Source organism: Triturus cristatus, chromosome 7, assembly GCF_964204655.1.
Source record: "Triturus cristatus chromosome 7, aTriCri1.1, whole genome shotgun sequence".
Lineage (NCBI taxonomy): Eukaryota > Metazoa > Chordata > Amphibia > Caudata > Salamandridae > Triturus > Triturus cristatus.
The window spans coordinates 180,172,076-180,186,479 of NC_140590.1; the positions used below are offsets into that span (position 1 = coordinate 180,172,076).

The following is a 14,404-nucleotide window of genomic DNA, read 5'->3' on the forward strand; positions in this document are numbered from 1 at the left end:
AAACAGAAAGGACTGTGACCTCTTTGCACTTTCACTAATAGGTTTAATTCTAGGACTGATTCACAAAGATACTGAGTAGTACTCCAGCAGTACTACTTCATGAACGAGTTCCCTGGCGCGAGATGTAGTGTTAGATCAGCCAGCACACCTGACAATTCATAGGGTCTCTGAGTCAAAGGCTAAAGTCTCCCGACTCAATGTCTCCTAATATGTTTGGATTTATGCTGCTTTGTAAACCTGCTGTACGTATTATAATGACAGAGGGCCCCATTTACAGAACTAACTTAAGACAAAATCCTAAACTTACTACCATTTGGGTATTCACAGAAAGCATTTAGGAGTCCTAAAGTTAGGACTCCTAACTTTACTACTCCTAAACTGAGAAAAATCCTAACTTTAAGACTTTTGGTATTCACAGAAGGCATTTAGGAGTCCTAAAGTTAGGGCTCCTAACTTCTGTGAATACCAAAATGAGTAAGTGCCTTCTATGAATACCAACATGGTAGTAAGATTAGGATTTTGTCTTAAGTTAGTTCTGTGAATCGGGCCCAGTGATAACATCCAGGCATGTATGTGATATATATTTTAAAAGAGATAGAAAATGTGTGTGTTTAAACTACTGTGCTCACTCCGGAATGCACCGGAATCCAGAAACAAGGATGACTCAATGTCATACACAGGAATGAAGAGAAAAACCAATAGCTTTTGAAGAAGAACCTTTGCCCTCCAACCTGGTTGGTGGCATGCTTCAACATTGGGTTCCCAGCTGGGCTGCTGAATGCAACCCAGCTGTGCTACAACGGCTGAGTTGCAGCAGAGTGGGTTGGTTTTGTGTGTGAGAGAAGTGATTTTGGTGCGGTTTAAAAATACCTCTAGGATCCTCAATTGCTACTTTATTCCTGAGGTCCTAGGGCACAGTTAAAAGCAAAGAGGGGATATCATGAAGATAAAATTAGTCTTCATTATCCCTATTAAATGGTCGACATGTTTCAGCCTCAATGGAGGTACTAAGGCTTTCTTCAGGACACAAGACTAATAAAGTGTGCAAAAAAATGAGTGACCACGTGAAATTTTCAGCAAATGTGCTAAAGTGTGCTGTGAGGCCAAGGGTGTAGACATACTTACGGTTCCCACCGTCAAGTGTAAGATAGAAGCTACGTATTTTAGATAGCTAATAATGATCCCGGAGGGGGCGGACTCCTGTAGTCACACATTCATCAAGGAGACTTGTCCACCGACGATACCTAGTGTGGTCCTACTCGGGATCCCGAGAAAGCCTCAGCACCTCCGTTGAGGCTGAAACATGTCGACCATTTAATAGGGATAATGAAGACTAATTTTATCTCCATGACGTCCCCTCATTGCTTTTAACTGTGCCCTAGGACCTCAGAAATGAAGTAGCAATTGACGATCCTAGAGGTATTTTTAAACCGCACCAAAATCACTTCTCTCACACCCAAAACCTTCCCGCTCCGCTGTAACTCAGGCGTTGTAGCTCAGCTGGGTTGCATTCGGCAGCCCAGCTAGGAACCCAATGTAGAAGCATGCCTCCAACCAGGTTGGTGGGTAAGGGTTCTTCTTCAAAACCTATTGGTTTTTCTCTTCCTTCCTGTGTATGACATTGAGTCATCCTTGTATCTGGATTCCGATAACGGGTCCGTCCATGTTGTTGTTGATCTGATGTTTTTATTGTTCAACAACATTTATTCTCATTGATCCAAGGGTATGGGCCCAATTCACAAAGGACCTCCGCACTCGTGGTGGACGCCTTGCAGTCGCGTCGGGGGCCCGCAGTTGTGGCGGGACATCTGCAATGTGAGACTGCAATTCGGAAGTCCTGCTGCAAGTGCAGGGCTCCCACCACAAGTGCAGGCCTGCCCCCACAACTGTTGGACCTCGCCCACGAGTGCGGAGGCCCTTTATGAATAGGCCTTTATGTGTCTAATATGGAATTGAGTAATAATTAAAAATCTATTGATTTGGGAAGGAAGTACCAAATCCTACCTAGTAAAATTCAAATCGTATGGCAGAGGCAAATCCACTGGCGGATTACACACCAGGGAAGTATCCTTCAGATGAGGGCTTTGCGTTCACTGCACCTAGTAGATGTTAATTTATCCCCAACTCTCTAGCAAGCTTCCGGTGACTTACCGTGACACTGTCAGGATACTGACTGCTAATTTCAATATCGGTGTCGTAGACCTTGACTTGCACTGCGTTGGTGTAGGATACAGTTCGGCTGCCTCTGTGCGCGTTGTCAATGAGGACTTGGAAGTCTAGCAGGTCCTCTTTCGCTGAACAAAGCCCGGCAAACAGGTAATGGCAGGTGCCCTGAAAGTCATATCTCACGCCATCAAAGGTGATGTAATGTGGATCTCCAGAGGCCGAGCAGGTGCCGTAGCTAGTTGGGTAGCAGTCCCGAATACCGTTGACCACATCACATTTTTCTGTGCTCTTGCACTTGGTCTTTGTACACTCCAAGCCGTTAGTGTCTGGGTTGCAGAAGCATCGCTGGTGGCACTTGTCGTCCTTCCAGAAGGTTGTGTTGGATTTGTACTGCAGACCACCTGGATCGACACAGCCACAGCTGCTTTTTGGCATGCACACTCCCTCGCTGAGCACATAGCTCTTGTTGCACTCGCAAGTCTCCACACAATTCTTAGCGCAGACAGTGGGGGTGGCAGCATCATTGCAAGTTGCCGGACAGGCACTTCCACAGGCCTCATAGTGGCTGTTCTCTGGACATGGCATGGCTGTAGAGAAGAACAGATGTGATTAAATGCAACTTCCATACATTCTGCATCTGTATACTGCAAGCTTTCCTCCTGTCAAGTGAAAACATCTATAACTTTACTAGCTCCTATCTGGAGTGCCAAATAGGAGAAGCCACGAAAATTGTGTCCACAGCAAACATGCAAGCCAAAGGACACCCAATCAGCACCTTCCAAAATGAAAACTGCTTATATTTGCCTAATAAATCAAAGGACAAGGTAATAGTTTCTTGATTCACATCTTATGTTAATATACTTTTGAGCAGTCGATATTAATTAGTAGCACCCTCCCATGAAATGCTGAGATTAGCTCATCAAATCAGTTCACTGAGACGACAGACATTAACTACTGGCTTTTGCCTTGTTTCTGTACCTTCCTGAATTAAGGAAAAAGATGAAAGAGAGACACAAGCATCTGAGCTTCTCTGTGTGAGAAGGGCAGTTAGAGCTGCAATAGCTCATTTAGAGCAGACTGGGCAATTTGTAGTGATACCATGAACTGGTTAAAGCATTTGCGCATGTGGTACTCTTGCCATTACCACACATCTATCTTTAAATGGGCAATAACATGCTTTTTTCCTTGCATATTATGTTAAAAAGCAGCAAGGTGAAGCACAAGGTACCAAACAGCGTGTATTTTCTGAGAAGGGATGTGGCAATATCACAGTTGAAAGATGGTTACATCAGTTCAACGCGAATCATAAAAGTCATGGTGAAGGTGCAGTAACTGCTTACACCAAGTAATGTATAACTTTTACACTTTCCCACAAGTTCTAAATAGGCTGGCAGATAAGGATGGATGTGAAATGCACTTCTCCCTCCTTATTTATCTTCTGATAAGGCCCATTATTGCAGGCATAGAATTAACAGCCATTAACATCTTCTGCGGAGGTCAATAATCCTTAATTATAGCCTTGCTTCTGGTCGACTTCTTACAGTAGAAGCAATGCAAGTACTCTGGGAGAGCACTATAAGATTGCATTTTGTGCCAATTTAGTCACCATCAAGACTTCTAAAACACAGTCACAGCACCATCGTAAGCAGTCAGGCTGACCTCCTGGGAAATTGAAAGCCTGCCCCGCCAGCCGGAAACGATGATAGGACCTGGAAGAGACAGTAGCACACAGAATGCCTGAGCCATGATGCTGCCTCTCAGCCCTTCTGGTTTCAAATGTTTGGCTCTGCTTGCACCCGGCCATTTAGGATCAAGAAGCAAAACAGAAATCTTAATCCTTCAACAGCTGCAAGGGAGTCCCTTCATCTCAAAAATATATTGGAATTATAGGAAGAAAAGGGCATGCCACTTATAGCAGACGACCCAACTGGGGTCTGCATCGGGGATCTCTTCGTAATAGACATGCACAAGGCTACAGAACCTGCATCTTTGCTTCTTTACGTTGAATATGGCTATTTTATAAATTACACATAAAAAATGAATTATATCAATGGAAATTCAGACTTTTTAGAGTTCGAATGATGGGAAAAGAAGATTAAAGCTTGAACGGTGGAATTGACTCTCGGTGAAGCTCCAACACTAACACGTATTACTTTAAAAACTTGACTCAGAAGTTCTTGCATTACTTACGGCATCCAGCCACGCTCCGCCAGTCCTCGATGTGCCGATTGTTACTCCGGCACATGTCAGCGTAGGCCTTGAGAGCATTGCACAACGTTTGCTGGAAGCCACCAATGTAGCACATGTCATAGGCACAGTTGTCCTTGTAGATCTTGGGGTCAATGAATGGGTAGCACATCTTGAAAGGTCCAGTCGGTGAGGACATGATGCCACAGTAGTCTTTGCCTTTATATTTTACTAATGATGCAGTCGTGCAGTCAGGGCATTTTCCATTGCAGTCGTCCCAACACGACGCATCCCCATCATCCACTTTCCAGCTCTTCCCAAATTCAATTGGATTGCCAGCTGTTTTCCCTTCTGGGGTCAAAAAGTCATCTTTTGAGGCCCCATTGTAGTTGCCACAGAGTCCACACACATTGTTATAAAAGCTGCTTGAGATGCGCACTTCAAGGTAGATGTTCCAATCATAGACAACCTTCAGGTTGAAATCAGTTACGATGATCACGGAGGGGCCGACATGAGAAAGCCGGATCTTTCCATCGTTCAGAGAGATGGGCAAAGGGAAGCGCTGATTGTTCACCTACAAGGGGAAGAAGGCAGCAAATTGAGGATTTACAAAACTGACTGTTAGAGTCACCAGTCTAACACCACCCCTGCGGCAAAACCATACGCTGCTCTTCTATTGAGCGTCATTGACACCTTCTTTACCATTGACCACCTTTTTTACAGAAGCATGTACATGGTGGTCAGCATGGCTTTCAACCATGTTTCCATGCAAACCGTGTCATCTCTATCAACCTTGACAATAGTTGTAGTCTCCTGTTTCACCCAACTTAACCACCAGCCCCTTCTCAATAACAGAAATGCCATCAATTCCCTAATCACTCCCTTCTTCACTACTCACCCATTTCACCATCTGGGACTTCCTTGAACTCAACTGCTGAAAGTGTCACCAATAGCACTAACCCAGCTGGCGGCATACCCACTCTGGAATGAGACTGGCCCCATCAACATGGCACAGCTGTAAACAGATTCAACTTCCTCATTTCTCATCATATGAGCTGATCACCACACCCCAGAAGAGTAACACAAAGCATCCATGTTCATTAATACCACAACCGGCCAGGAACATGTAGAAATACTAATGTACCATAACCAGCACAACCAGCATCTGAACCAGTGATTTTTAGCTGGGACTCAAACTGTGACAGACAGTCCTGTTGTGGAGATAGCGCATTGAAAACCTTTTAATTGGTTGCACAAGAGCAGTCATATTTTAAATTCTATATCACCAAAGCTAGTGGTCAGTGATTCGTGGTTTTTTTTCAAATTGAAGCATTAACAGGAACTCGTGCTGAGACTGCAAGACCATAGTTATTTATTTATTTATTCATTCATTCATTTGTATCACACACAACCCAGAGCGATTGTACTACTGAATATCGACACCAACAATATTGTAGCACAAGAATATAGAGGCACAATGTATCAAAAGGTAAATGCAATTAGGGAAGTATGGATTCACTACTCCTGACTCCACATCTGCGTACCATGAAGATATATGTACTTCATAGGTACATATATGTAAAGTTAAGTATAGCAAATCTAGCCTTAATTACCTGTTGAGTTTTTATTTTTGATATTCTTTCCTTGATATTATGTCCCATCGGTATTGTGGTTTCGATATTCAGGTGGCACGCCAGCCAGACCCAATCATATCTAGGCACTAGGTCAAGATTGTGGACACCATCTGAGAAATGATTAGCCAAAATGCTACTCCTCCATTGCTTTCAGAATGACATCAAAGTTTGTTCAAGAATAACATGAACTTTAAGTCAATCCAACAACTTAGCTCCAAGAACTGCAAATCGCCTGCCCTCTCGAGAATTATACATCCTAGAGGAACAGTTACAAATGAAATGTCAGTCTACCGGAGTGAACTACTGGAGGGGTGCCATAAGAGTCTGCCAGTCAAAAGGGTTGGACTGTGCACAAGTGAGCACCTAAACACCAAAGCCAAGGATCATTACTCTACTTAGAGGAAAGAATTTTCCAGCTTGAGAGACAAGGTCCTTTTTCTTTAGATGGAACATTAGGTCAACCACTGTTTTCTGGATGCACTGCAGTTGTTAATGCATCGCCCTGAAATGCCTCATTCACTCATATTATTTCCTAAATATTCTTTGCAAAAATTTCGTCCCATTTGGTGTAGAGTTTCTATTGTTAATTTCAGTAGTCTGCTTTCTACTTTTGGAAAACACCAACAGAACAGTGAGAACTTCTATGTGCCAGAAAAATGACTTGACTGGTTATCCACTCAGCTGTATGGCTTAGAATTTACAGCACTAAGTGGCAGACACTGAATGACAGATTTAACAACGGTCCATCAGGTTTTGGAAGGCAATTGAAAACAAGAATGCTGCTTAATGGAAGAATTAGGTCATCACAGTTTAACAGAATGGTACTGGATGGCATATTTTAGGATGGCAAATCAACACAGACAAACTAAGTGTATATTATATATATATAATGCCTATTTTTCAATTGTCCCCATCATTGTTGTGGGACTGATACTGCTGGTTGTTTTGACTCCGCTCACTGAGGCACTGCTAATCAGGCCCCAGTGTATGTCGTCTGACACTAAAACATGTAGAAATTAGCTACGCTCCTGATTGTCATGTTTCACGTCCCTATAGGTCCATAGAATATGACAAAATAAGTGCACCCAGAGCCTGTAAGTTAAATGTTACCAGACAAGCACTGCAGCACCAGTAGATTGGAAGTAAAAAAACCTCCAAAGTCATTTTTCACTGTAGAAATGCTGGCTATCCCATATAAAAGCAGTTGCTTACATTATAATACCTTATACTTAAATTCAGTTTGGGTATAGCTAGAAAAGTGATTCAAGGACTAATTTTAATAGTAATTCAAAGTCTAGCGTAATGGTCACATTAAATTTTAAAAGGACTGTTCCCATGAGGCACAGGGTCAAGACCGAGTTGCATATCGCTGAGTCTGAACTGATGTGGCAAAGTGAGCTAAAGAATGATGATGGATTCAACTCAGATCTGTGACTGGTGTTGAGTGTCTGAAAAGGTTCAGCACTCCGTCCATCATCTCCTTGTGTTTGCTTTGTTCACCCTAAGTTGGCAGGGTATGCCCAGACGTGGGTCCCTTGCTCACTTTGACACTGGATTCAAGTTAGCCTGGCTGATGAGGGGTGTTACCCTGAAACCGGTCCCAGGATGCTTGTTTCCGGTTCAGGGAAAACCTGACTTGGCAGTTCAGGCTGGACTGTTCCCATGAAGCAAAGGGTCAAGACTGATTTGCATATAGCTGAGTCTGAACTGAGGTGGCGAAGTGAGCTAAGGAACGATGATGGATTCAACCCAGATGTGTGACTGTGAGTGAGTGTCTGAAATGTTTCAGTGCTCCGTCCATCATCTCGTTGTGTTTGCTTTGTTCGCCCTAAGTTCAAAAAACGATCACTAATCAAGCCGAATGTGACAAAATCCAGAATTTCTTTTTAACTAAAATTGAAGACATCATTCTGGCCATTAAGAATATGCTTATTGCCCCTTGCCCACAATCAGCTGAGGAAGAGCCTCCTGGCTCCCTGAAGACCCCCTTTTCTCAGCTCCCGGTGCTTGAACCAGAGGATCTGGCTCGTATAGTGTCTAAAGTGAAATGCGGGTCTCCGGAGGACCTTTGCCCTCCTAAGGTGTTCAAAATGATCATCCCTCTGGTTGAGGCTGAGGTCCTGTCTGTCCTGAACTCATCTTTGATGTCAGGAAAGGTTCCTCAGAAGTTTAAGGAAGCAATAGTACTCCCACTGCTGAAGAAAGCAGGGGCGGATGTTCGAAATCTGAAGAACTTCCGCCCCATTTCCCAACTGCCGTTCTTGGCTAAAGTCCTTGAACAGCATGTGCTCAGAGCCCTTGCATCATATATTGAACAACATCACTTGCTGCATCATTGGCAAGCGGGGTTTCGGGCACATAACAGTACTGAGTTGGTGATGCTTTCAGTTTGGGACGATCTACGACTTGCAGCAGATAAAAAGACCCATTCTGCTTTGATTTTGCTCGATCTCTCAGCCGCCTTTGATACGGTGAATCATGGGCGGCTACTCTCTCGTATGCAGCGGCTGGGAGTTACAGGGATGGCCCTTCACTGGTTCACCTCTTTTCTGGAAGATTGCCAGCAGAAAGTCCAGTTGGGTAACCTTATGTCCAAACAGGGCACTCTCCATTGGGGATTCCGCAGGGTTCGGCATTGTCCCCCCTGCTTTTTAACATCTATCTTCAACCCCTGATTGAGGCCCTAGCTAAGTTAGACTGCCAGGTGTTTAATTACGCGGACGACAACCAGCTAATAGTTTGCATTGATCACACCTGTGACTCACAACGGAATGTTCAGAACATTCTTAGGTACACCATGAACTGGATGACCCTGAATTCTTTAAAAGTGAACCCAGATAAGACCGAAGTCTTGGTACTCTTTCCTGACTCCTCGCCTTGGTCCACCTTGTTCTGGCCTCAAGAGCTTGGCACTACTCCTACGCCAGTGCCGACCGTGAAAAGCCTAGGTATCAAACTAGACACCGGACTGACCATGAAGAACCAGGTTTCCGCTGTGGTGGGAAGTTGTATCGGATTACTGCGTCAGCTCCGAAAATTATCTGTCCTTTTGTCATCCACCACAATGCAAGTGGTGGTAACCGCTTTAGTATTGTCTCGTCTAGACTATGGTAATGCAGTCTACATTGGTCTCCCTGTATCACTCTTGAGGAAACTTCAGGTGGTCATGAATGATGCGGCAAAGTTGATATTCAAGCTGCCTCGAAAGACGCACGCCACTCCCTTGTTGCGTCATTTGCACTGACTACCTATCAAACAAAGGGTAAGCTTCAAGGGCTTGTGCATTGCACACAAGTCCCTGTTTGGTGAAGCCCCCAAACACATTAAAGATCATTTGAAGCCCTATGTCCCGGTCCGTCATCATCGTTCCTCGCAGGCCAGTTTTCTTACCTGTCCCCGTTTTAGCATGACGACACTTGGTGGTCGAGCCTTCTCGGTCTTTGTACCCCAGATGTGGAATAAGCTCCCAGAGGATTTGCACAAGGACACAAAACTACTCTCATTTTGGAGGAGGTTGAAGACCATGTTATTTCTGGAGGCCTTTGCTTAGGCTTATGGGGATTAGGCTAACTTAAGCATTTCTGTCATGTTATGTCTGTCGACTATGAGGAAGCGCTTAGAGACCTTTGGTGATTAGCGCTATATAAATGAGAACAAACATAAACATAAACATAATTGTAATGTCGTTTATAATTGAGACTGTAACCTTTAGTATATTACAATTGTTGAACAAAAAGCTTATGTGTAATGTAATGCCTTTTAATTTGAATGTGCACCATGATGAAGACTGCTCGAAGAAACAACGAGGTATGCTTAAAATGTAATGATGTTAGACGTTTATAGCAAAGCATTATTAATGTGTGTAAATCCTGATATGTAAAGGCCTAAATGAATATTCACGTTTTGCTATGAAAGGCCTGTTCGTTTATTCTTATGTTAGCTGAATTTTGTAGGCCTGAAATGTATTTTCCCTGGTAAGCTCTCATTTTGAAAGTAGGCAGCGGAATTCATGTGCATGCAAGGATGTTCGATTCTCACGTTTCAGTTACAGGTGTAAGAAGCTGACTTTGTTAGTTGGAACTAACGCCTTTTGTTTTAGGAGTTAGGCATGGAGGAGAGATGAAACATTGTATGAGGAATGTTGATAATTGGGAGCCGATGTTCTTTCCCACTGAGGAAGCCTGGGAATCAAGGTCAACGAGATCCACATGGAGAAGCCGGTGGAAAATTACCTAGGAGCGGTATCCGTAAGCATGAGGTGATCTGTGGGCGTGTTTATGTTTGGTGATTTTGTATTAGGGAAAGTGCCCCGAGGGAGGAAAGGCAGAAGGAGACAGAGAGAGGTTCAGAGAGGTAGAGGGTGACTTGAGGAGGTAGGTGTAAGGGAATTGATGGAGAAGAGTATCTTAGAATGATCTCTGTAGCTGTGGTTATCCGACTTACACTGTGAATGGGCTTCTTAGGAAGAATTCACAAGCTGACACCTTTGGTTAGTTTTGTCTGGGAAATGTTAAGTATGGATGTCATCTTAGTGATAGTGTAGGGACAGTCTAACGGTTTTTCTTTTTACCCGCAAATGAGGTCCGACTTGAATGTTGGAGCTGTTCTTGCTTGCGTACTATTTTTGGAATTGTTTATTCGTTTCATGATCCACCGGACCAGATTAATCCATAGATTTGGTTTTGTATTAGCTCCTATGTATTTCTACAACCTTGTCTTGAAGTGTTTGTATATTCAGTTATTTTTGGCTTTGTAATAAACCCCCTAATCTGGAGTTGGAGTCTGTCATCCTCGAGTCCTAGTCATTATTGAATATTAGAAATGTCTAGAATGAATTGTGTCTCTCCTTCACACTTTTCAGTAGGTAAAAAAGAGACATCGGCCCAGGGTTTCGTGTTGAGATTTTAGTATTGAACCCGGCTTCATCAGTTGGTAGCAAGAGGATGGTCACCGCTGTAGTAAGGGGAGAAGTTAGGGAAAGGTTAAAGAAAGCCCCATAGAGCCAAAGAGATGGTCACCCCGAAGATCGAAAGAGGAGAAGGACGGTGTGTGGCGGCGGCCGACTGAGAGTGACGGTGCGGCGAAAGCAGCAGTTCGCGAGGAGTGAGTATCAATAGGGATGTTGTTAGATTGCGGTGATGATTTGATTGTGTGATATCTGGTGGAGTTGGAATGAGAGTTGAGTGATTGTGGTTTCGGAATGTGAGCGCACGCGTTCCATGTGATTTTTTATGTCAGGCTCGACGAGTAGCCTAAGATCCCGGGATAGATAGATTGTGGTGTAAAAGACACCCAGAGCTGTAATTGTCGATCATTGATTATGGGAGTCGTGAGACATCATCGACAACCCCACCCGAGATAGGGAACGAGAGAGCGAGTGTCTAAGTGACCAACGCAGGTCGTGGGTTACTGTGTGTGTAAAATTGAGTGATTGGATCCTATCACTTATTTATGTGACCGTCCAGCCATTCGTGGGCAGATGGTTGAGGGCAGTTGTCCGGTCATTTCGCGGCCAGACAATTGTCAGATTGAGGTAGACAATTACGAGTGGCTGTCCGGTCGTTTAGTGGACAGACAGTCGATCAGGTAATTGTCCGGTCGTATGGTGGGCAGACAATTACCTTTGTATGAGTCAGACTTGTGAGATTGTTCGAGACGAATTGTGAAGGAGGGGAACTGCTGCGTGAGGAGGAAGAGTGACATCGAAGTGTGCCGCGCTGTAATAGGTCGGTTAATGTAAAGCTGCACTGGTATTGGTGGATTGACATCAGCAAGTAAAATGAAAACACTGTGTGTAAAAGAAAGTTGATTTCATCATGAAATGTTTTAAGGTATTGCAAGATCTTTGTTGGGGAGATAGAGGAGTGGTAACTCGAGTGGGGGAAGAAGCACCGTCTGAGGATACCCCAGCTCATTACATGGCTACAAACGTAGGACTCCATACTATAATGTGGCTTTAGAATTGGCAAAAAATGACTGAAAAATAGGGAGATTTGGCTTTCCCACATTATGGTTCATTTAGACTTGATGTATTGTATCGATTGAGAACAGTAATGAATGTGTTGCGACCTCCACCTAGACCAACGCAGTTTGAAGCATTAGATGCATGGATAAGAGCAGCATATGCGAGGAGAAGAGAATGAAGTCAGGAAAGAATGAAAAGGTCACTCTGGGCGTTCCAAGATGCACGGTGGGATGCACTGACGAAAAGATTGAGGGTAGACACCATCGAGGGAGATAGATTGTTTCCTTTATTAGTGAAAGTGGGAGATGCACAGCAAAGGAAAGAAGAGGCAGACGACAGTGCTACAGATGACAGCTTATTGAAAAGGTTGTTGGCAGAGCGTCCGCCTCCATATAATCCAAGTTCGGAAGAGAGAATGAGAGAACTTACAGAGGAGCATAGAGAGCCACAGGGAAACTCCACTGTGGGAGTGAGAGGGATGATTTCAGTGGTAACAGAGAGAATAGGGATGCAACCATTGAGGGGAATGGAAGCAAGTGAGACTAACACAATTACCAGACTACCGGAAGCTATTACAGTGCCGTTTACCATTGGCCTCATAGTGTCAGTATACAATCCAGATCAGGCCGGAAATGGAAGTCTAGTACGGTCAATGATGGGAGGAAGCACTGGTTTCGGAGGGGAAGGGATAGCGAGTGGAAGTGGTCCTTTCGAGACCTGTTGAATCGACCACGCCATTGCCAGCCGCAACAGATTCCTCGAGGGGGCAGGTGGAACCGAGAGCAGTGAAGACAGGGTCATTGGCTAATTCGCGCTCTGACCTAAGGATGTGGGAACCCACAGTGAGAGGCCCTCTTGGAGGGATGAGGAAAGCGCTAATATTCAGGGAGTTTCGGGGAATCGATCTGTTCCACGGAACTTAATGGAAGAGAATCAGCTGGAAGACCAGAGCAGTGAGAGTGGAGTATCAAATAGTGGGTCAAGTCGAGGGACAAGCAGATTTGAGGGTCAAGGTGTTGGATGTGGTGAGGTTAAAGGCGGAAGTGGAGAAGATCATCAGTGGGAATTTGCTTTTAAAAAGTATCAAACTCTATGAGCCAAATGAATTGCTGTTTGTGGCAAAAGAAGTGACTTGCAAGGCGAGGAGAGCCCACGAGAAATTAACAGATTTGGCACAGAGATATGATGTGGATTTGACCAAGACGAAGATGTTACAGGGAAATCACAGACTAAATTACAGTGATCAGGAATTGGAAGAGAAGAGAGTCATAGGGTTGAAAACGCACATTTGTGAATTGATCATAGGGAGCATGCTTGATAAGTGGGAGGAAAGGTGGTCAAAGAAGAAGAGTACTAGAAATAGCATAGGGGAAACACCACCTCCGGGGGGAGGTACAGTGAGAGTAGAGGCCTTTCCGTTGCGGGAGCTACCAAGTGGAGGGTATGTGCCTTGGAATAGAGGTGATTTACCAGCATTTACCAATGATTTTCCTCGGCTAAGGGAAAAACCTGTTGAGTGGTACAAACAGGTTGATCAATTTGTAAAAATTTCAAAGGTGCCGTGGATTGATTTGAATACGTTGTTTGATATTGTAGTGCCAAGCGATTTGTGGTCAGCTTGTAAAATCACTGTTGATTGGCCATCTTCAGAACTTGAGCGAGATTCTGTTACACATGGTCCTTCACCTATGGTTATGAAGAAGTACGAGCAGGTGATCATGTGGCTGCAATCTAAGATCTCGCCACAAGATATTGATTGGGTAAATATAGACAGAACTGTTCAGGAGCCAATGGAGACTGTGCATACCTACTATGAGAGGCTCTTACAGGCTTTCAAGCAGTATAGTGGGTTGGACACCCTCGACCCAAATGATATGGGACAGTTAGTCTCCAAATTCATGTTAGGATTGAGACCAGAAGTTAGCCTTATGATTCAACTGCATCTGATTTGCTGGCAGAACAAGTATTTGGATGAAATTCTACGGTATGCCAGATTCTGCAGTGATGAAGTGGACTCGAAGCACAAAAAGCTTAAAGATCAGCTGATGCTGATCCAAATGCAGAATGAAGAAAAGGAAGAACAGACACAGTCAGATGGAGGGACTTTAGGAAGAAGACACGGAAATATTCAAGGAGGGACTCAGAATACATCAGGACAAGGGAAGGGGAAACCTATAGATCCTAAGACAGGAATAGACGTTGCTACCGTAAAGAAGACCACTGCATGTCATAATTGTCACAAGATCCGGCACTTGAAGCGCGAGTGTAGGTGAATCCAGCTTATCAGATTCAGCAGGAGGAAATGGTACAGGCACCTGAGGTCGCCATTTAAGTGATGAGACCCAAATCTGTTAATGGGGGGACATTAACTTCACAGGTACAAGTTCCCCAGTCACCGAAAATCCCACAGGGAAACCGAACATACCAGCAGATGCCTTTGATCGAGACCTCT

The 14,404-nt window shown here is 44.2% G+C and overlaps 1 protein-coding gene across 1 annotated transcript in view; it reads right to left on the minus strand.

The window, feature by feature from the left end:
* The window catches only part of LOC146809166 (IgGFc-binding protein-like), a 249,274-nt gene that overhangs the window by 147,980 nt on the left and 86,890 nt on the right, over positions 1 to 14,404 (minus strand). The window contains exons 4-5 of the mRNA XM_085615958.1: positions 4,357 to 4,927; positions 2,152 to 2,753 (exon numbers count right to left, since the gene is read on the minus strand). Of these exons, the coding sequence (XP_085472084.1) occupies positions 2,152 to 2,753; positions 4,357 to 4,927 (1,173 nt within the window). The remainder of the gene's footprint in view (positions 1 to 2,151; positions 2,754 to 4,356; positions 4,928 to 14,404) is intronic.